General features: G+C 38.9%; 1 protein-coding gene across 1 annotated transcript in view; it reads right to left on the bottom strand.

Annotated features, from left to right (window-relative positions):
* Positions 1-23,012, bottom strand: part of LOC107189124 (RNA polymerase II degradation factor 1-like) — a 43,367-nt gene extending 20,355 nt beyond the window's left edge. The window contains exons 1-4 of the mRNA XM_015577598.1: positions 22,998-23,012; positions 22,508-22,678; positions 21,199-21,279; positions 16,619-16,804 (exon numbers count right to left, since the gene is read on the bottom strand). Coding sequence (XP_015433084.1) covers positions 16,619-16,804; positions 21,199-21,279; positions 22,508-22,678; positions 22,998-23,012 — 453 coding nt within the window. The remainder of the gene's footprint in view (positions 1-16,618; positions 16,805-21,198; positions 21,280-22,507; positions 22,679-22,997) is intronic.
* Positions 23,013-24,934: the final 1,922 nt, after the last annotated feature.

Below are 24,934 nucleotides of genomic sequence, written 5' to 3'. Positions count from 1 at the left end.
TAAAGATTAGCTATATAAAAAAGTATGAAAAAGAGTATTTAATGTTACGTAATGTGAAAAACCATATTTGACTTATTTTTAAAAAGCATTCTTGGTCGTTACCGTACTTGAACCGAATAAGCACCAGGCAATAACTCTATATAATGATAAAAAATAATTGAAATTCAGTTGGTGAGAAATAATATTTTATAACTAAATATACCGTTCTCGTGTTCATCTGTATAGCAACGAGAGTATGAAAGTTTTCAGTGAAATTACCAAAATAATCAAGTATTCTGCTTTAAAACGGTAAACGATCGTTCGCAAAGGAATTTAAATGGAGGAGAGGACAAATTGGCAGGTAAATTAAAAATTTTTATTCGTTTCACATGAAATATTGAACAAAAGGGAGTCTTTAGAGAGGAATATCGGAAGTGTCTCAGGGCGAAAGAAGGCAGACAAAGGGAAAGCCTGTGTGAGAAACGAAAGAAATAAAGTATTGTGTGTATGTGTATTTGTGAAAGAGCGATGTACAGAGTAGTGGGAGGATCGAATGATACGAAAGAGCGCCCCGTTTCTAGAAGTCGGGTCTGTTTACGGAATATGAACAGCCAACCTGACATACTTCTTTTTTTTCACTCATCATCTGTTCTTTCTGGCCGTCAGTACGATACCCTGATCTGCTGACTGTGAACCGACATATTTCTCGTTCCCGTATAAACGCGTGTAGATAAGATCAACAAACGATTCGAATATCTAATTCATAGGAGCTTCGTCCGACGTCAAATGCACGATTGTCAATTGAATTTATTCATTTATGATTTTGGTTGATAGAAGGTCAGAGAGATCGGGGACGCTTATCAACGCCCAGAAAAGAAGGACACATCTAATCACTACTCTACTTGGTGGAACTAAATACCGTGTTCTGGTAAATAGGCGTCGCTCGCTGGTTTCGGTGTACCCTCGCCCCGCCCAATAAGGTCAGAGGACACGGACTATCGGACGGCTATTTGTGGGTGAAACAAAATGGGTTGAGATGGGGGGGGGGTGATAGTGGTGGTGGTGATGGTGGTGTAATTCGACGGACGCCACGACAGAGGGCGTCCTCTCTCGGTGTTCTATCAATCGGGTTAATTCGCACATGTGTTAGAGGATTCCTTGCCGCATGCATCACGTACCTACTATTTCCGGCCGTTTGTCCTTCCGTCGCGATGCACGTACATTCGGAAAAATATATAGCTCGATGAACCTTCAGCGATATTTCACGGGGATTTATGCACTGTGACTGGCCAACGTTCGCGACAATTATGGAGTACAATGAAAAAAAAGAATGTAAGAATTCACTTCTCCCTGCGTCGACGTGCCGTTTCAACGGTAACACGAGAATATTAACATTGTCATTACCTGATTGTATTTTTACCGTGAAAGGAGATATATTTTAGTGGAACGCTATTGATCGATAACATCTCTCGTAAGCCAAATTGATACACTGCCGAAAAGAATGGGAGGATCGCCCACTGGTGGGGTGGTCCTGTTGCGTCCACCGAACGAGAGAAGTGCTATACAAGTTTGATAAATTGACATCTTTCCCGTAAACGTTATTCCATAAACACTACCAACGACTGGTCATATTTGTATAAGAACTCTTTTGGAGATTCTATGTTGTATCGATTGAATCATTTAGAATCGTTCATACTTCATGTTACATGTTAATCGTAACTTCATCTTGTTTCCGTGTATTACACTTTGACGTAATTTAATTTAGCATTTACACAATTTAAATCACAATATCGTGTCAGAATGGTTTCCTTTACCATTTGTAACAGTAAGGTTACGTAACGACAACATTCAATATATAGATTTCATATTCCAAAATGCAAAGTACACAACAATAAGTATATTAAAAATATGAAATGCTAAGAAATCTATAGGTTTTCAGAAACTAACAATACGGCACTAGAAGTATGCACCTACTGTGGTCTCGTTAAAACATTCTGTACTCTGCAAAGTTGTCGCGAACGAATTCACAGTAGAACGAGTGCATCAGTGGTCAGACACGGCTTCGATTTAAGAAGAACACAGACACTGCGAATGCAATTTCTGAATTTCAATTACTGAACATTTCCGTGCTCGAGTCAACATTCGGACGTCAACAGAGCGTTCAGCTATCGATCTTTCAAAGTTTCGAACTTCCTCCCGCACTGACGATCGATCGATTAAGGTTCCACTATACATTTTCCCCGGTGCATCGCTCGATACGTGGGCATTCCGGAGACGCATGCGAGTCTCGTGTGTGCTGCATCCAGGCGTACACAGAAAAATGAAGCGTGGATCAATTCGCCATTAGTTATCCTAGCGAGCGTAACACCGCCGGCCAGATCGTGTGTGTTAGGAGGTTGCGACAGCCAAGCGAGAGCGGGTTGCAGCATGCGCAAAACGCGCGCGACGACAGTGCTCATTTCTGTTCTTTTGCCGTTCGTTCGTGTGTGTTTTTTTTTCTATTTGTCTTTCGCCGCTAGTTTCTTTTTCTCTTTCCTCATTTTCTTTTCCTGGTTCAATTTATTTGTTTTTTTTCTTTTGCTTGTTTGTTTCGGTTGTTGTTGTTCGGACGCGCGAACACTCTCGAGAGCACGCGCTCTCTCGACCTCTTTGCCCCAGAGAGCGCGGCTTTCGTTGGAGGCCTGAAAGCTCGTTAGGAACGCACGCACGGGAGTTAAACGATTAACGGAGCAGACACACGCACGCTCAGATGCACACATACATACACACATACACACACACGTACACAGGCGATACACGAATTGTATACAAAGATCCAAATATGAGAAAACATGTTCAGATTTGTGTGTACAGACATATAAGGAATGCAGAGAAACAGAGAGAGAAAGGGAGGAGGGAGGGGATGACGAATGACAGAAAGAGGGACACAGAACAGATACGAAGAATAATTCCTTTCGGACATACTCTGTGAAATATTATACTTGCAACGCAAGGTCACCGCGTGGCTACCCCCACCGTATCTCTGATTTTTGCGAGACAGAACGAACAAGCTGGAGAGTCTATGGTTCTTTACTTCCTGAACGAAGAAGCTACCACGAAAATTCGGATTTAGGAATGATTCAAAGTGAAGGAAATAACCATGCACAGAATATTTTTCATGTGAAGTATAATACACTGTACGTTCGCTTCGACCCAAAACTTCGATCGCTTGCCCGTAGACTGTTCTCGTTCTTTGATACACGCGTTTCACGGAATTGGTACACGCGAGTCATAAACGCGAAACATTTCGAATCGATACAAAAAAACAGCAACAGAGAAACAACCGTGCATGCCACAGGATCAAAACAGTTATCTCGCGAGCCTAAACGTGTGACGAGAAATTCAAAAGAAACGACTCCATTTACGCGGAAGTAATCTGTCCGAAGGCACACTGAAAAACATCCAAAGGAATAAAACTGTATATACAGACTTCTCCTGATTAACATCCCGAACTCGGGACCGCGCCGGGACAATAATCGTATAGGGAGAAATGCTTTAGACCCTCGTAAATTCGTTTTTTCCCCAAAGCCTGAGCGTCGGCAACAAAAGCGGAGGAGCAACAAAGTATACGCTTGAAAAGTTCAACGCCCCCCCCCCAGCGGTGGGGATAACGCCTGGACAATAATCGTATAGAACAGAGCTGCATAACTTCTATTCCAGGTCAGTCTCCCACTCCAGGGGTACCCCCACTACGCGGCTCTGGCTGCCTCGCGCGCTACGTACAGAGCGTCGCATGCTACGGCGCTACGGCCCGTATGGGGACTAGGGACTCCCCAGACCTAACCCAGTGGGGAGAGATCTTCCCACCACACCGCCAGCGATAAGACCTCTCCCTGCACGGGCCGCAGCGCCGTAATATGCAACGCTCCGTACGTAACGCGCGAAGCAGCCTGAGCCGCATAGTAGTGGTACTCCCGGAGTAGGAGACCGACTCCGGGAGCAGAAGTCATGCAGTTCTGGCGTAGAACAAGCCCGACGATATAATCGAGAGGAGTCTGTACTACGACGAATCAGGTTCAAGCGAATTACTGCCGTGGTGGGCGGTAATCAAAGGCAGGGCGGGAGTAGCGCCAAGTCATCCGGCTGGACAGAATTTCGTGGCGTTTATCGTGTACAAGACGATTCGATTCTAAGACATGATTCCTTCGGTATTTTTTATCCTCGCAGCATCGAAAAAATTTTCTAGGACGAATGGCGGCAATACGGTCAAATTCGAAGTGTAACGTTCGAAGTTTCGATTATCCTCTATACACCGAGAATTACTTTCGCGAAAACATTTCCAAGCGAGAGAACCCCACCCACGCGACGGAATCGTACGCGTACACGCTGCTCGCCGACCCGTTTATCGCTGTTGCTGCGTGCGCTTGTGTGCTAGAGTTATTCCCACATTCGGCGCAGATACGATCGGAACACGAAACACACAGGCACAGCTGTTCCCATGCGCGCGTGTTAGTTCCGGTATGTAAGCGAAGAGCGCGCTACCGTACAAGCGCCCCGACGCGTCGTTCTTATTGAGATATTGTATTTTGGGTGACCCAACTTTGTAATTAGCAGAGATAAGAGACGTAAAAAAGAAGGAAACAAGTTAATAAGTACATACTGCCCGCTGAAGCACACACACATAAAATAATCGAAAGTAACGTGGTACGGAAAGAAGGAGGAATTTATATACGTATTGCTACTGCGCGTGTATTATACTGAGTCCCCCGTGTTGTATAACACGTGGCCATGTTCCTCTGTACGTGTGTAAGCGTGCGTGTCGCGCGTATTTACCTGTGTACTGTGTGTGTGTGTGTGTGTTGTTTTATTTGCATATGTATGTGTATATGTATGTATAAATATATATATGTATTTGCGGGTAAATGCATATAGAATGTGAAAAAACTTGCATGCGATCGTATACATAATGTAAAAGCACCTCCTCCTAGCTGTAAAAGTAAACACATAAGTCGCAGATCACGTCCAACCATTAATAGAATTAGTAAACAAGTGTTTTCGTTCGGCTATGAAAACACGAGGAATATTACGGAAGCTGTAAAGAGCATTAGCTTTGTGCAATTACGTCGCCAAGTTACGTCCGTACGGCTAATGTTTTTCCATGAGTCACGGTCCGATCAGGAAACAAGCACGTATTCAAAAAAGTTGACAAATTGAAATCGAATTGCCACGGAATTTCCTTTGTGAAACGGAACGCACCCAGCTGGAAAAGCATCGCCGCGTCAGCAGCGTGGCTAGCCAACAACAGAAGTAAAAATGTTTGCATGTACCGCTACGGAAACAGGAAAAGAAATTCGTTGTCAGAGAAACGGATCGATGGAAAATTAAATGACCAAGAAAGAAATTCACCGATGGGAGAAGGGTGGGGGATACATGAACTGATCTTAACTTGGGCGGAAAGAAATTAATTAACAGCTGGGTTGTCGGTTTACTGGTCCGTCTGTCGAATCTCTTTACCATATCGATATCCTCAAAAGTGAACAAGAAACGAAGTCATCCAGCAATGAATCTCTTCGAATTTCGTTTTACCTACGTGAATGGATTCTTAATCGATTGGTAATATTTTTCTGGTTAAAATTAATCCAAAATGTAACCTCAAGTGGAATAAACATTGTATTAGGTAGTAAATTACAGTACTGCCTCGATAGAAGTTCGATTTCCTAATAAAACGATAGTCGTCGGTGGTGGTTTCCCTTTGTTCGCCTAAAGGTGAAAGTAACAAAAAGTACAAATAATGGTTAAATGCAACTTACCGCGCGAAGGACAACGTCAACTTACCACAAGGTAATACTGTACTCTATGGTTACAATTTTTTTTCTGTACAAGCTGACAGCGTTAATCGAACGATGCTATGTTTGGGCTGATTTTCACCAGGAAAGTTTGATCAATCCACTGATAATGCTGTGACAAATGACAATACTAGACAAAGATACGATGAGAAACGGTTGAATAAAAAGTTTTATTACTGAATGACTTTGTTTCGTTTATACTTTTACTGTAAATAATTCGTTTTTAGTCGTACGTTTAAATGTCGAAATCATTTAAACGCGATACAATTGAGTACCCTGCTTCTTTGAACATTTGTAGCTGGTTCCGAATGACGGACTAGTAGATGGACATCGCTATATTGAAAACAGTAACAGATAGAACAGAGGGACCTCTAGTTTTAAGTGCCGGCCTGTAAAAAAGAAATCTCACGGAGCATATGTATATATATGTATATGTACAACAGAGAACGTTCTGATACGTCGTTCGCTAGTGTGCTAGTGGCGTAAGAGTTCGTTAACACCGATGCAGATAGGTTGAAAAGACAAAAATAATAATATTAATGGACATCACTACGTTTCATTCACTATAGTCATAACACTACTGATGATTATAGGACATAAAAATGTCATTTGTTTGGCTTTCTACTGCTTTTGCCTTCTCCCTGACTGGTCGAGTCGTCGCTATGGAGAATTATTTTTACATGAAATTTCGATTTCATCATACTGCACCGTGTGTTGTATGTATGTAGTTTCTTTGATTTCGTCCTTTCTACCACTGTGACAGTCTCGGCCAATCAAGAGTTAGAGAGATTATTAATGATGTCTAAGTAGCAAAATCCAAACATATTTATATCGAATATTAATAACATTATATGTATATATATGTATATATAAACAGGCAGCAGGCAATTAATTTTATGACCATCAATGATGTAACGTCCGGAAGGAGATATGTAAAATTTTTTTTATCTTCTTTCTTTTTTTCTTTTTATTTTTTTTTTTTGTTTGGTTTCTTGATACCTCGTGGATGAAAGGGTTGGAGATTGAGGAGTATCGAGATATCTAGACGGGATTGAATTGAGAGACAGAGTGAGATGGGCGTCACATGGTTTTTGCTCGTCGTTCGACGCAGAAATATCGTTAATACAGAGAGCTTTCTGTGCAAGTTACTCGTCCGTACGGCGCCGATGTTTCCAGCATGGTGTATACATATATTGGCGATCGAAGAGAAAGGAAAATCAAAAAATATAAAATAAAATACTGAATCCAGCGGTTAACAAAGAAGGAGACGTCACCTTACGCAGAAACTATCTTTTTTTTCTGTTCTGCAAGCGGATTATGCGCTACGGAAAACGTTCGTATTTCGCAACAGAGGAAAGTATTACGAAATAAACGAAAACTATAAAAGTAGTGGTAATACAGTATGAGCATACTTCGCACAAGTTCGATCAACTAAATAGAACAAAGGCACATTACATCGAATAGATACGAACGAAAAAGAAAAGAAGAGTAAATAAATAAATCGGCGAAAACTAAAAACAAGGCAGAGACACAAAAAGCACACAAAAACTCGATCTGCTTTTTCTTCTGAAAAAGAAAATAAAAAAACAAAAAATGTTCGTACTGGTCGTTGAGCGAACATAAAACAAAATAGATTTCAATAAATGTAGTCTGTGCATTTTGTTTTCAATTTCAATTATATTTCTTTTATTTGAATTCATCGCTCAATAAATTTCATTGTGACCCGAACTTAGTGCAAGTCATCAAGTATTACATCACAAATAGGTTATCATTTTTTACGAGTACTAATTATCATTCATTATCGTACGTTTGCTAAATATTATAATAATATAATTACCGTAAGACCAATTGTAGTTAGCTGATAGATCAATCGATATATCATCCGAATTCTATTTGCAATAGTTAATAATTAACGACATTAAATTGCATATACTCTTTTTTTCCTTCCTTCTTTTTGTAATTTTTTTTTCACTCTCTGATCCTTGTTTAATCGTTAGTCCCTAATCGGCGATAATTAGTTCTCAGACGAGGGAGACCAGAGAACGTACGAAAACCTCGAACGATTGTTGTATTTGCGAAGGAATTGTAACGTGGATGGTACAAGGAAAAAAGTCGAAACGTGATCAATTATCGCGTTCGTGTATGAAACAGAAAGAAAAATGATTTTTTGATTGAAAATGAACAGCTATCTTCTTTCTATCCCAGGCTGGAAAGTTTTCTCGACTAAAATAAAAAAAAACGCAAAGTTCGAAGAAAATACTCGTACTCGATTTTCACATGTTTCGAGTACTCATTACACAAATATAAATAGATTCGGTCGAATATACGAAAATAGAGTCGGGTATATTTAAACAGACGCGCCTACGAATTATTCTCAGCTTCCGTTCACTGCGTTACGAAACACAATTAATTTGTTAACCTACCTACTATGTACACGATGTTCTTGTGTGCGTATGCATGGCTGGATCGGCGCGTGGTAACGCGTTTCTGCATACGTACACGAACGTATAGATTCTTTAAAATGTTAAAATTCCGGGCAACGGAAATGTGCAACGATCGTCGAATTCGAGACGGACGAACCAGTCTTTGGAACCTTATATGGCAGAATTCGTTGGAATCTTATCGACTAAATCTGAACGATGAAACAGAATGTTTATTGCCTTCATTTTTAGATATTCGGGGCCCTCGATTTAAGAATCACAGAAATGGCCGCAGTTTGAAGAGGAAAACCTCTTTTCGAAACAACAAAAAGTCAGCTTCAAACGTTGTTAAAAAATTATATAATTGAGTCAATTCTTACTTATAAGTTGATGTTCCAGTAGAAAGAGTTCCCGGAATCAGCGAATAATTTCGTCATTCCGTAAAACTTTTACTTTCGAAAAATCGAAAAACAAATCTGAATACTGCATTAATATCTGTTGAAAATTCGAAAGTTTTCATTTATAGTAATTACGAGACTGCGGATTACACGTATTTATAGCATGCACGATTATATGAAATATGATAAATGGTAAATCCAACATATGGGATCTAATAGGTTTTCTATTTTATTTTTGTGATAATAAAATCCTTAACACTTTCGTTCCCACTGTAGCCATATGTCTATGTATTATAAATTGGAAAATAAGATAGTAGTAACATGTATTTTTTCATATCTGTGAGTATATAATAGTTTCTTCTAGTCTTGTATTGATGGCACGACAAAAATTTTAATATGCATCTAAAAGTTTATCGGGAAAATAACACGTTATTGTGTTTTGAGCATTGTCAGTAATATAATAGAAACTTATAAAATCCTGATTTCTTTCAAAACTTCCTAGAAAGTTTACTGATCAAATGTAAGAGAAATGAGCTTTATTGTGTATAATCTTTACAATGTAAATTATTATATACAGCTGTGGTAAAACTAAGAAAGTTACCAAATGGCAACGAATGAAAAATAGTACTAAACGCTTTCGAAAATGTTAAAATATTCTTCTGAATCATTTTATATGTCGTTTATATAGATAAAAATACAAGGAAAATATTGTTTTTCGTAATTGTTAGATAATTTGGGAATGAAAGGGTTAATTCAAGTTAGTTAATTTCAAATCTGTCTTTACAAATCACTTTGAAAAATGTTACTTTGCATAAAATGTTCCGCAGTCTAGTAATTACCTAGGATAAATTTCCCAATTACTACCACCTTAAGATAGTAGCATAACTTCATTTAATCATTCTACGTGTTGTTTAACGTAAAAATCGTCAGTTTGAAACATAATATTATTTAGCATCCCTTCGTTAAAAAAAAATATAACTTTATACATTAAATATGAAGAATTTATTAATAATTAATTAAAATCCGCAGGCAATCCCAGGATCCCTATAATTGTTACCTTAAAAATTAAAGTAATTCCTACATATACTATAACTACTCATTTTGTATAATAGGATACAGGTTGAGTGGTGAAATTACGGCTCGTTCGTTACTACGATTTCGCCATTACTTCCTACTTACGTAGTCGTGTTTCGAATGCTCAAATTGCACTTTCAGTATTTAACATTAATTTTTAAATATCAGGTACACACAAGTACACATGCGTTTCTTCTTGTTTTTATATAAATCATAGTCCCAATTTAATAATAAAATTTTTGTGTATACAATTCTTCATGCATCACATAGTTTCTATTAAGTAAAATAAATAAAGTGGTAGTATCGGGGACACTGGCAGTAATTGGGACATTTACCCTATGATAAAGAAATTCTTATTTATTTACTCTCGATAAAAATTATTAAGATTGTTTTTGCGAAATACAAAATACACATTTTTTCAGTTTCATTGATAGGCACATTCCAAATTTCAAAATTAACAACAATTTTTACAATTTTAATCCGGTTGTTTTTAATTTTGTTCAAAAACCGTTTGTTGCACGAAAAAAGTAGTAGAATATAAAAGATGCTCCGTGTCTAGATCTACAACTTTTGTCTAGCATGTTTTTTGATATAATCAATAACTTAGAGGATAACCAAATAAAATCGCCCTTGTGTGCGTTTAAGTAATTATTCAAATGTTTAAGGGTCAAGGAGCACCTTTTCCCCTTATATGATCGAGCTCAAATTTCACACAGATTATTTTTCTTCTATTAATTGTCACTATTTTAGGGGGTGCCACGAAAAAGATTCGGAAGTTGAAAATAAGAGCTACCACTAATATACAGTCCTTGTCCAAAAATTTAGGTCCACCCATAATTTCCCAAATTCTGTAGAATTAAAAGGCCAGAACGCATTTTAATAATAATATTAATAGTTTGTTTTCCCCTTTGCTTTTAGTAGAGCATGTGCCCTTTCCGGCATACTCCTTATGCATGGTGTTATCGTATCCATTACTTTCGGACGATTTTGCCAAATATCCAGAATCTTTTTTTAAATCATCTATTGTGGTGACAGGTAATACGTATACAAGGGTTTTAAATAAATTCCATCGTTGTCAAGGGGATTTATGTCGGGAGAGTTGCCTGACAAAGTAAAAAATAATAAAAGACATTACATACAATAATATATAAATTATGAATATGTATGTATGTAATATATGTATATGTACGTACTTTAGTAGTCAATAAAAATTATTATTAAATTACGTTCTGGTCTTTTAATTCTACGATTTACCGCGAAAAATGATGGGTGGCCCTAACTTTGTAGCCAGGGACTGTATACCCTTCAATGTACATGCATCAATCGCGAATTTCTGGAGGCCGGTTGCACATCGAACGTGTCGGATTCGTTACGGTCGAATACACGGAAAACGTATTAAATTCGCCATCCGCGAAGAGCCGTTTCTTGTTCTTACTTGTTGAAAAACAAGAGGAGAGGGAAGGACGGGAGGGGCCGTTCGGAGTTCTATTTCGCAAAAAGGAACCGCCGAGAGAGTCTGGCGCCGATACGGGTCCCCGTCCGTCCGTCCGTCCGATTTTATTCATTTCTCCCGCGGTAACTGCCGGCAACGAAACTTGTTAATTTCGCGAAAGCCGTCGGGCGAAAGAAGCGATCCGTACACAGGCTCCGGGGAAATCTGTAAACTCGAGCATTAGAAAACTTACGGCGGGGTTTCCGCGACAGACCCGAAAGTTCCCAGTGAAATGCAACTCTTGCCACCGGCCCTGGCAAGAAACATTATTGTTGCTTCTGAAACCGTTTTTATTGCGCCGGCAGTTGTTGTCACGTTTTTGGTTGTATCGACGGTAAGACGGTCCGAGAGAGATATGATTCTTCGGAGAAGTAAATGCGTTTAATTAAACGGTAACTAGCTCCTATTGTCGACAACTTCCGTTTAGTTTTGTGAAATATTAGTCCATTCTACGCTCAGTGGCCGATTTATTGTCGATTTTTGCGATGGACGAACGTGTGTGAGTTAAGAGTACGAGTACGTTAAACATTTTTTTATGGAATAATAGTGCAACGTAATACCTATGTATACAACCGGAGAAAAGGAAAAAAATAATAGAAGATAAACATATACAAGAATAAAAAATATAAACCTAGTGGTGTGAAGGCACAGAAGTAACGAAATTTTCGTTGTCACGAATTGATTTGTTTCTACGTAGTCTCACTGAAGGCAGAGATGGGCATTATCGAGATGAAAAATTATTTAAATAACTATTTGAATAAAAGATACTTTATCTTTTATCGATATACAAAGCTTGAACAAAAAAGTAAATTTATTCAACGAGAATTATTCGATGAGTAAAAGTTACTTTTTGTAATCATGGCGTTTCACTTATAGCGTTGACGATATTTTCATCTTTCACTTTTATCTTTATCCGAAAACATCGAGTAAATCTATCTACGTCTGTTTACATTGTATGCCGACTTTCGGTCGCTGGTTTTACTCGAAGTTTTCGGATAAAGATAAAAGTGAAAGATGAAAATATCGTCGACGCTATGAGTGAAACGCCATGATTACAAAAAGTAACTTTTACTTATCTCTCGTTGAATAAATTACTTGTTTGTTCAAGCTTTGAGTAACTATAAAAACTTTTTTATCTTTCTTTCTTTGTTCACGATTTTTATTTAGATAAAAATTTTGCCCATCTCTGATAAAAGGTAATGTTAATACACAACGACTTGCTTTTATCTTCTACTATTAGGAGTAAAAATGAATAACAGTAATAACCACGAAATATTTCCCTTGCATCAATGAGATATAAATACGATGAAGAATGAAAATATAGAGAATAATATGAAATGAAAAATAGTGATGCAGTACAATACGAAAAACACGGACGCAATAATGCAGTCATGTACCTAATCTAGGACTATGTTGAACGGCAAGTTTCCGAGTATTATTTTATCGATAATCAATTATGAAATTGTTAGATATCATAAATTAAAAGCAATGAGTACTGGAATTAATCTGGTACTTAACTTTTAGGATGAATAGAGTACTCAGAGTATGCGTATCTCGATTACACACGTATTACAATATATCTTTGAAGAAATATATTACGCACACTATCATAAATAAAATAATAATAATATTACGATAATAACAAATGAATCACGTAATTATGATACTATTGATTGGCCCTGAAGTAATAGCAACATGAATCGCAAAAATTCCATGTGGCAGTGAACGTGTGTTTAAACAGTCTGCGGACTGATTTATTTTCAGTAGAACGAACAAGTTCATCAATTATTACCAGTTCCTAAACGTTACTATTATAATAATGACAATGAAATAATGTACAATGAATAAATGTACTCCACGAAGAGTATGTCATCTATTCAGCCACGAGGCTATACTATAATTCCTATTCTACATCTACCATCTAATTTCAGCAGAACGAACCATCAATTCTTTCGAACTAATTAAAACAGCTACAAGAAAAAAGATTATCACTAAGAATCGTTATAATCGGTAATAGTTCGAGCACAATGTCCTCCTCAAACACCAGTGTATCATCCGAAAAAAAAAAGAAACGAATACACGATCCGAAATTCAGCATTTATAAAATAACAACGACACATCAACTTCAAACAATTCACACGTCGAAACTCGTTGCACATTTCCATGCCCGCCTATACTCGTTCCTTCTGTTCATCTCGCTACGCTCTGTCGCGTACTTTTAATTATTCCAATAATATAATCAATAATTATCATCACGGTCTTCGTCGTTGCCATTACAGTTTTAGTTAACCTTATCAATGTACAATTACAATCTCCACGAGGCCGGCCTCGAGAGAAGCCGGGCCCGTTAATCTTTATCCCCTAACTCGTGCGCGTTAATGAGTTCCCTCTTAATCGAAACGTTACGTCCATAATGCTACCGGATAACCATAGTTGTAAAGTTATTAAGAGTACATATAAATCGTGCATGTCCACGCTCGCAGTAAAGTTATCCCAGCTCGGCGAGTCGCACGCGGAACTCTCACCGGCGAATCGAGCGTGTTTCTCCATTTGTCAAAGAATTTTTTTTTTACCTCTCTCGTGTTCCTTTCGTTTCTATTTTTTTTTTGTTTGTTTGTTTTACTTTCCACCTCACTGGGGAACACGATTCGCCATTTACGTTTTCCGTTTCCATCGTTAATGAGCCCCGTTTCGCCCCAGTTCGCCCGGGTCACAAGCGATCCGTGAAATCACCAGTTTCACGGGGATCATCCCCGGCGCGGCGGCGATACCACCGTTCTCGTTAAACATCGATACACCGTCGATATCAACGGGAAATCCAAGAAAGTGTCTCTCGACATACCGACGATTGCCATGACGTTGTGAAACGACTGTGACCGGGTTCGCGCGATTCGTATAGTTGATGGAACAATCGGTGATCCCGTATAAAGGCGATTATTGGTCAGGCTGGACTGGGCGCGAGCTGAGGCTTTCAGGAAGCGTTCTTTACCGTTGTTTATTCCGATAGCCTGTTCCCGACTGTAAATACCGTGTCGGAGGAATTTCGATGTGAAAGAAACCAAAGAAATCACAAGAACTGTCGATCGATTCTTATAGTATATGGATCAAATAAAAAAATGTGGTAAGTGTTATTATTGACAAATTCATGGAAAGTATACAGAATTTTTTAAAGAAATTAAATATTAATTAATTATTAATTAGCAAAGAATTACATTTAAAAAAAAAAACAACAGAAATAACATTTCATAAATCCCTAATTTGCAAATCGAATACTTATCACATTTTTTCGTTTGCTCCATATTGTCAATAGGACTGCGGATTTTTGTGCATGCTAGGACGATTATTAGAAGCTCGGTACTGTAAGATGTAAAGATAAGTAAAACAATGAATGAGGTTTTTACTTTACCTAGAACTTTAACTTTTATTTGGATTTCCAAATTAAGATAGATTTAGGACCATTATTTCTGGAACTGGTCAATGCAAACGAATTTGCTTTGTAACATTTAAAAACTCGACGGTACAATAGAGGGTTACAGAAATTTTCAAGTGGTCCAACGAACACGCATTGAAGCGTGCTTACTTGAGAAATTCGGGGAGAACCGCTGCGGCCTTCCTGATTCGACGAAGGGTTAAAGAACCCTCAATAATGATAACGAAGTTTTCTTGGATTCCAATTTCCGGTGAATTAGTCCAGAAATATTTATATTTTCATAAAAATCCGCAGACCAATCGTTAGTTTGTATCTCTATTAACGTATTATATATAAGTACGCGTCCAGCATAATGCGAAACAAAAGCGAATCATATCTGATCCGTTGATCTTGTTCTGTAGCCAAAAGGCATCTTCTATATAACAAGAAAGAGTGCCGTTCAGTGGTACTTGTAAGTAACAATTGCGTGCATTTGAAGAAAATTCTTATCACCTTGTTCCATTAATTACACGTGCATTATACTCGATCGTCACGGATAAATGTGTATAGAAATATATAGCCTTTCTGTTAGACGCTCCTTTCTGAGTCTGCAGGAGAACCTACGTGAGGTGTTCTTCGATTTCCAGCCCAGGTTCCTCGTCTGTTTCTTTTTATTAAAAAAAAAGACGCCTAACACAGATATTCACGGACACGTTCTTCCGTCGAATCAATCCCGTCTTTCTTCGAAACATGCGCGCTGTATAAAGCACTTTAATTATAATAATAAAAAAATAAAAAAACGAAAGCATATTCACGCGCACCCGTCGGCTAAAATCATTTGAAAAGAACGTTTCGAGCGCGTGGCGAATGGACTCACGAGGAGACAGCTGGTCTAGATTACACTCTGATGACAGTTTGAAGAATCAGTCTTGATCTCAAGCGATAACGTACCACACAATACTTAGCAACAGTTCTACAATTCTATGCAAGGATGAAATGTTTCTTTCTTCGGAAAATCATGAGGAGAGGTCCGTGATAAGAACTCGATATTGTCTTCGAAGAATCTACAAAATTGTTCTAACAGGAAGGCACGATCCTTACGGTTCTTAAAATAAATGTACATTATCATCATCGAGTTTGGTAGCATTTTATCATTATTCTACCATGATTTTCTTCACGTCTAAGGAAGTTGTTCTGTAACCATTTCGGGACCTCACAAACTTCCTTCTTTCGTTCCTCAATCCTGTATATCCATTTTGTTCGAAATAGTATGCAGTATTCTCATTTTCAACGAAATACGGTGTCAAACATTTCTGACGATACTTTATACACACACAAAAGTGCAGAGATTTTCTGGAAACAAATAAAAATTCCGCATCGATACATATAACAATTCGAGTGTATACTAATTGATATGCACTAGGACTTTGTCCACCTCTCGTTACCGCCGAATACAGAATCTGGTCTTTAGAAAAGTTTCCAAGGCAAACAGACAATATCGCGAAATGCTCAATGCAACATATTGTTCATTGGAGTTCAAAACTGATCCCTCGAAATCTGAAAACAGTCGCTCCGATAGACGGGCGTTCTCCTTGTCAGTCCCAATGATTCTCAGTCGGGTGAACCCCATCGTAATGGTACATATAAACAGTCTTGGGCAGAAGAAAGTAATAAAAAAGAAAAAAGAAAGAAGCACCGATCGACGATCGACTTTAATAGTACGCGTGGACGTAGATCAGGTTGTGGATCGGATGATGGTGGGGGTGCGGATTGTGCAACGGTGTACAAAAGGAGGTGGTCGTGATCGTGGTCGGGGATGGGGGATGATTGACAGATTGCATCGTGGAAACAGGCGACACTTGATTGGGGGGACCGGCCGGCACTTGGTACACGGTATTTGGCACGGCCATCGGGCACCTTGAGGCCCCGGCTGCGCCGTGTTGGGCCCCGTGCTGTTGTTGTCACTGTTGTTGTTGCTGTTGTTGTTGTTGTTGTTGAATGTAGTTTGGTGGTAGACATACCTCGAGGCGATCGGTACGTGGCATCTTCTGCGGCATCGCGACCGTTTGCGGCACCACGCCGAGGGGGCTTCCTACTCCGGTCGGATCGGCTGGCCCCATTATCGCGGGCATGATCGGGCTCGGGGCGAAATACGGGCTGTACGTGTTGCCAACCTGCGGCATACCGGTCAGGTACGGGTTCGTCGCCTGTGAAAACACACCCGGAAAGTATCCAGGTAACACGGATTAGAACAAACCTGGACCCACCTTCGCTCCACATGAATCGTCTTCGATAAATTGCCACTTTTATTTACGCTAGCCCCTTCAAACTTGTCCTCTCCGATTACGACCGAGAAAAAGCTTGTACAGTTGCGTGACAGAAAATCGAAGGAGGAGAGACAGAGAGAAAGAGAAAGAGAAAGTAGAGAGAGAGAGAGAGAGAGAGAGAGAGAGAGAGAGAGAGAGAGAGAGAGAGAGAGAGTAGCGCGATTGATTTTACTTGTTTACGCCTCTTTTTTCACTGTTCCCGACACGTGTCTGGTTGCCACGTGGTTTCGAACGAGTGGAAAGGGAACGCGTGAAATTAAACGGCCCCCTGCACGGACCAAACTCGATTCAATGTCACATAATGTACATACTACCAAACGCCCTTCTCCCCGTTAGACTTTACGATGACGAACGACGGCTGTTTGGAGGCCCCGTCCTCGACCAGGAAGTATCGAGACGCCGCGAGTACCAATTGAATTTGTCCATCGAGATTGCGTGAACTGAGTGTGTGACAAGGACGATTCGAAATAAGGTTGGAGAATTTCGAGACGTACCTATTACGTTATACACAATAAGCGAAGAATGTTTTGTTAACTAATTAATATATAAAATATCCATCTAATAGAAAGTATACAGGGTGTTACTTACACTTTTGTTACACCCTGTACATTATATTTGGTAGTTGATAGTCAATTGAGAAAATTTTACTGAAATCATTCAAACTAATGTAACGCGCGAGCTTGCAAGAACATCGTTGAGAGAAATAAATATTGCAGGTCAGCTTAACATCAATTTTTCGTTTGTTCAGAATGTTTCTACAGCCTTGCGTTTATAAATTTTTAAAAGACTGTAGCCCAAAACATTAAAATACACAGGATGTTTTTGAAATAGTGATACAAGCCGAGGAGAAGTGATTCTACGAGAAGAAATAGGTCGAAAATATAAAATAAAATTTTTTGTACGATGGTTTGTTTTCAAGATAATCGCATCTGAATATTTACTGGAGACCTACCCGTTCAATTCAATAGGACTTGGTTAACGCTACTGTTCATTACAGTTCTTTTGTAGTTATTGTCACCACAAATAGATACATTAGCCCTCGCGTTCCTATGGCGGGTCACCGGTGACCCATCAGTAAGCACAATTATCGAACTTTTTATACATCGATGAAACGAATATTTCGTTACTTTGCTATGGGCTACGATTGACCCAGCCGCTGTGTCTGACAGGTCGTACTCTCAGGGTTGGACACGTGTTACATGAATTTTGAAAAACAAATGTTATTCTATATTTTCGGCTTATTTTCGCGTATAGAATCACTTCTCCTCGGGTTGTACTACAGTTTCGGGATCACTCTGTATATTGAATAAATCACGTAAACGCAACCGTACAGCCGAAATGAAACATTATCCGAAGTTTCGAAGGCACTTTAAAAAGAAAAATTAAGCTCTCTCTTTCTCGAAGAAGTGGATGTAACAAATTCAATGGCATCGCGAACGTTAAGTGTGACGAGCAAAAGATCCGCGAACAAAAGCGTGGGGCCTCGTTCCTACTCGCGGAGTCTTAATCATCGTTTATTTCTCCCCGACTCGAGTTTTTCCAGCGACAAGTTCACCTCCAAGAAGCGTTCAGTTTTGCAGGGAACGAGTGGTTCCCAGAAGCGAAGGCGGGTAATTTGCTTGAACGGCCGTCCCTTCTTCTTCTTTATCTCTGCTCTCGTTCCTCGGACTTTCCGTTCGGGCGTATAGAGAAAGCTTTTCCGGGCACGAGGCACGCCAAGAAGAGAAACAAACACACACTACCGTCGAACAAAAAAAAAAAACCCAAACTTCACCCCGTTTGAACGGATGGACCCCCGATGGTTAAGGGGATAGCTCACCCTGACCACCCGAAAGCTATTGGTATACACCTCTGTGAATGTTTTCTCGGAATAAAATAATGTAAACTGGAAATGAGTGATAGAACGTGTAATACGTATACATGTTAAAATATTCAAAAATGTTTTTTTTTTTTCATACAAAATGACGGTGTTGTTCCGCTTCTGTAGAGCACCTTTTCGGTCGCTAGGTTCGAATTAAAGCAAAAGATCGAAATTTTTCATTTTCTAAGTGAAATTTGCTAGCGAAGTACGCAGGACTTTTTCAAAATGTTTAGTTTAGTAAAAACGGTGAACATTTGACATAAAAGAATCGATTTTACCCAAGAGGTTTTATTCGAAACCGTTTAAAAAAAAGAAAGTTTTTATGTTATTGGAAAAATCCTAGGTACTTTGTTAGCAAACTTTTTGTACATTTGAACATATATCTGGACCCCAGAGCCTGAGTGTGTATTAAGTCCACTTTTAAAAGAAAATTAAATTTTACATGTTTCCCGTATCAAATTTTTTACTCTTCCCGATGGTACGCACTATTTTGTTCTTAGTTCTTTAGTTTTTAGTATAACAGTGGAAAAATAATACTAAGTCTGTATCTTGTTTCAAGCCGAACGGTGTAAAGTCCATCACATAGGGGACTTCATGCAATGGTCAGCATTTCTATGTATCGAGACTTGTCCTAATAGTTCAATGGTTGGAATTGTTTCTCGTTGAATTCTTACAGAACAGTCCTAAAGTTACAAGGTTTTTGCACCTTTGATTTGCACTCCTCTGAAATTTGAAAAGTGTGACTTAATACACTTTGGCTCTGGGGTCCAGATACATGTATACTACAGGTTTTGTAACTTATTTCCAATTTACTTGATTGTATTCCTAGAGTAACTTCACGAAGGTAACTATGATTTTCAGGCAGTCAGTGTGGGCTATCCTCTTAATGGTCCGCGACCCGGAAAAAAAACGTTTCACACGCTTACAATTGGAACATATATTATAATAATATCGTTCGTTCGAAGCGCTGACGTGACTCGTGCCAGATCGTACCCCTTCGCTCCCGTAAGGTTACAGCGTTGATCGAATTTTGATTGGTTACTCGTTAGCGGTAAAATCGTTTTTTTTTTTTCAAATACGCGTGTGTACGTCCCGAAAGCGAAGGAGACGACGGTGATTCGAACTTGGCCGCAGAATTTCATGCTTTACTCGTCTAAGAGAAGGAGAACTTGAGAACTAGAATTCGTCTCTCTCGACCTCGATATTGATAACAGAGCATCTCGTGTGAGGCATGCATGTCAAGTTCCTTTGATTTACGGTGCGTTACTCTCTTGACCAAGTCGAAGCATTCGTACAAATGCTTACTAAACTTACAGGCATACTAATCGTAAGTAGCGCGGCGGAGACGGTCGCTTGGAACAATATTTCTATGTAGTTTGTACTCCTATTAGTCCTTATAATTTGAACTTTTATACATGGTGTCCCGAAATAGCTTCGACTCCGGGAAATGAGGGGTTCCTGGGATGATTTGAAACAACTTTTTCCTTAGCAAAAATGTTATCCGAGACTTGGTTAACGAAATATTAACGAAAAATCCCAACCAATCAGATCGCGAGTCTTTTTTCGTTAATATCTCGCTAACATAACCTCGGATAACATTTTGGCTGAGGAAAAACTTGTTTCAAATCATCCCAGGAACCTCTCATTTCCAGAAGTCCAAGCTATTTTGAGACACCTTCTATATATTATATTCGCAGTCGATGGTAGATTAGTTTGAAGAGGTTATAGGATTGATCTTTTACCAGTTCTGAACACATGGGTCCTTATTTAATGCAATCGAAATCGATATTATATACAATAATGTCTACATCATGTATACAGTAGCGGTTTTCACATTCGAATTGGATAATTTGGATAATTTGGCGACAGAAACTTTTCACTTAATTATCATTTAGACTAGATAGAGCATTGCAAAGATTTGAATGCTTAACGTTTATCTTTAAGCAATGGTGGGAGACTACCGTAAAATATCAAAAGTAGGTGGATATAAACTCTCAAACGGCTAAAAGTCTGATACATGTCACTCGATGTAGAACTGTAAGTTCGATTCGTTTCTTAACCGCCATCGTATCGAAGATTTTTCTTGTCCAGCAAAAGAAAGTACAGAACAACTGTACGATAGCAACATTAACTGTCAGACCGTGAATTTTATTCACTAGAAAGTGTTTATAATACAATGTAAAAAGAACATGAAAGGACTCGAGTAAATTTTCAATTTCATACAGTTTTTAATTAATTATGACACGTATCGTAAACTCGTAATTATATAATGTCCAGTTATAGTGTTAAATTAATATCCATTAATTTTGTGTGTTCCATTCGGTGGACCGTCGCCGTCACGCGAGATATATATATATATATATATATAATTTAACTAAAAAATTAGTGGAAGCCAACCAAAACCAGGAGTTACCATAAAGGCGTGGGTAGCGAGAAGTTGCTGCTGGATTTGCTGTTGAAGGTGATGGTGTGGTGCCGGAGGTGCCGGTGCCTCCTGTTCACCAATGACGTAATTGGAGAACACACCAACAATCAACCACAACCACGAGAGCCACAGCGGCAAACATAGGGGACAGACAGGCAGTCATACGAGTAGTATAGGGTTCAATGTCACGTAGCAACGACTATGAATATATGTCATGAATAAAAAGGCGGGTGGGCGTTTGAATGATTGTGACTTGATTTTCTCACGATTTAAAACCTTTTTTAATATCCGTTCGCCAAAAGTGCGAGCGCGCACCCGCGCGCGCGCGAGCATGCGATAGAGAGACAGAATACCGTTCTATTCGATCTACAATGTTTCCAATGGAACACGGTACAATTCTGTCGATTCGTCGGTGTGATGGAAATTCTGATCGCGAAATAATATCGACGAACCGACAGAATATGTATATCATCTCGACTGACAACTCGTGACGTATCTAGGTAGGCTAATGTAAGACTACTGTTCCCGTCTAAATGATTCAAATTTGATATTGACTGTCTATCAAGATTTATGGATACAATTCAGGAGACAGGGGATGACACTGACCAAAAACATGCGGCGTGCTAGACTTTACTCGCGGAGGTTTTATCTCTCGGTGCAATGCCCGCGAATTTCAAGACGCTGGGGAATTGAGACGACAATTATATCAATAAGCTCCAATCAAATCGATCGCAATATTAGGTGTACTTAATGAGTAATTAAATATTTCCGACAACTAGGTACACAACACTGTAATTTTCTACACGACTTATCTTCTCCTACCCTTTTGGTTCGTAACATCGCCGAGATACACGAGTTTTTGATATAACAAAAAAAGATAAATACCCGATTTATCACGAAACAGTGAATTACTCTATAAGACACTTAATAAAATATTAAGTCCAAATCATTATTTACGTAAAAATGAACCATGTTATCTGTATTTCAAGGTAGCTTTTTCAAGTTAAGAAGAACGTAAATGTAGTCGAATGGATAGAATTTTCAAAGGATTCGAAACTGAACAAACAATGAATTTCAATGCTCTATGGAAATTTATAATAACGGATAAGAAAGTAGACGGATTGTCGTTCATTTACCCAGCGCCGCCTATCGATAAAAAAAGGGTAGTCTAGTGGTAATCGTCGACTAACACAGACAAAATTAACATCTGTCGATCGTGGTAAAAGAAAAAACAGAATGTGTGGATGTGTGAACAGCAGAAGACGTGGTGCAGGTATGCATTAAAGTTCGGACATACCACTGCTGGTACCTGGCCAGGCACTAGAGGCTGGGCCGGTGACAGACCCATCTGCTGCATCAGGGCATTCTTCAGGGCCAAATGATTCCGGCCGTTTATCAAAAGTTGGTCCTTCAGGTGCTGCGGTGGATGGAAATACTTGCAGGGCGGCTTGTCCCGATTACATCGACCCTAAAACAGAAATACAGACGATTTATTAGAATCGATTCGAGACATTCATATCCCCCATATCGTATGCTTCATGGGGTGGAACCATATGAGTTCTCTGAACGAATACTGATCGAGGATAAAAATCTTGAAAAGTGAATTTTAAATTCTCCCACGGGGTTTGAAGTCTGTTTCCGATCTAGTAACATTTTTTCCTTTTCAAATCTACCATGGTACTAAAGTTTTCTGCAACGTAATTGTATTCTTATGTACTTCGTCGAAAATTCCATTAAATTTGAGGGAAATAAATCTAATAGAACAGCAGCTATTAACACGTGCGTACTTTGTTCCTCAGCATTATGCTGTTAATATTATATAGAACTGTTTGTATTTTGCTATCTTAACATTATGACGATAGGCTAGTTTCGCGAGTAACTTTCGCTAGTAGTAGGACGTTTTTGTCGAGAGTATCTGAAGAATACCAGTTAAGACTAATATGATGTCAGTTTTGCGTCATCGGTCTACTAATTCAGTTGGCACTTACATGACGTCACTGTAGCGTCATCGGTTGTCAAAGTGTTAATAAAGGATTAAGCTGAAATACACATTTGTACGATTACAAATATTAGACTCAAGAACAGAAATCAGCAATCTTTCTACCATCAACGGAACATTATACAGGGTGTTGATAAAAATGTGGGAGACTTTCACGAGGTCGATTTCCGTAAAATATATGGCGATGCTTCGTGTTCATATTCAACTGCAAAAGGAATGGGTTCGATTATTTAAACTGGGAAGAGAATCTCTCGTAGACGACCCACACAGCGGCCGACTCATTCAAAAAATATTTAGAATTGTCCTGGCATATTTGTAATCGATATCAAACAGAAACATGCCATGGTAAATGCAGAATACTATGACAAATTAGTTCAAAAATTTTACGTTGCTATTCAAGAAAAAGGAGGGGTAAACTTTTGAAAGGAGTACGGTTCCTTCACAACGCATCTGCCCACATTGCTTATGTAGTGAAGACTATTATCAAAAAAATTATTAAAATTCCTCATCCACCGTACATTCCCACATGGTCCCTAGTGAATATTATTTATTTCCAAAATTGAAATTTAGTCTTCGTGTATGGAAGTTTAACGGTGATGAAGAAGTAAAGGAAGCTGTTTTGAAGCATTTTGCAGACAAAAATAAAAGTATTTTTCTGAGGGTATAAATACGTTAATTTTCCTCTACAACAAATGTATTGCAATAAAGGGAGACTATATTGAAAAATAACACACGTTATTCATTTATTCGATATCTTTTTACTGCTCAGGCTGAGAACTTTTGAACCTCACTACGTAGCTTCTTACCCAAGATCAAAAAAGGATTAAATTGCGTTAATGCTTGTTTACGATGGCCGAGTTACGAGGAGGCGTGTGTAGACCTTCCGATATTAGCTATATTATAAACCACTTGTACATAAGTGAGTTTCACTCGTGGGTAAATTGCAGGATAGGTCGCGCGCACACGTAAGACTTTACTGCGTTTCTATTGCGCGACGTGTAACGCCCCGCTGTTTTTGTATACACGTGTACGCCCGTTGCCGATTCGCGGGGAATATTGTTAGCGGGGCGAAGGTCTCGTAATTAAAGTTACGTTTAATCGTACTTCCGTGCCACTTATGCAAGCTCGATGTCCTAATAAGTTCCAACAGGGAATTGCCTGCTGGTTTTCTCGCGTGCTTTAGTTACGGCTGAAAGTTCTGTGAACGAATCCAAGAACACTGAGGTTTCTGCAGGCGTTTGCAGTCGGTATATACAGGGTGACAGAAGAAAAACGGGTCTAAAACATTGGGGGTTGACAGTACACACCGAGAGGAGTGAAAAATTCTGATCGGCACAAGTCCTGAATCAATTTTAAATCACTTGATTGTAAAAAGGGGTTTTCACTCGTATGAATTAAATTAAATTAAATTAAATTAAATTAAATTAAATTAAATTAAATTAAATTTTAGCAGGTTTTCAAGAAGTCAATTAGTGGTCCTCAAAGGGCGATTATGAAGGGAGAATACCACGCGTCGTTTTAGGATAATCTTAGCACTAAACTAGATACGGTAGTTTCATTTTATGTGAAATTATATGCTACATTCTCCTTGTGTGGTCACGCCTTGTTCACCTTGCGGTAAAGTTTCATCAAGCACGCCCAAATTCATCTATTTGTCCCAATCACTTGAACGCATGAACAGAACACTTCCATAAACAGAACACACAACCTCTTCATTCGCAATTG

Source organism: Dufourea novaeangliae, unplaced genomic scaffold, assembly GCF_001272555.1.
Source record: "Dufourea novaeangliae isolate 0120121106 unplaced genomic scaffold, ASM127255v1 scaffold144, whole genome shotgun sequence".
NCBI classification, from domain to species: Eukaryota; Metazoa; Arthropoda; class Insecta; order Hymenoptera; family Halictidae; genus Dufourea; species Dufourea novaeangliae.
Note: the sequence above shows the minus strand (reverse complement) of the source record. Positions and strands in the feature narration are given on the sequence as shown.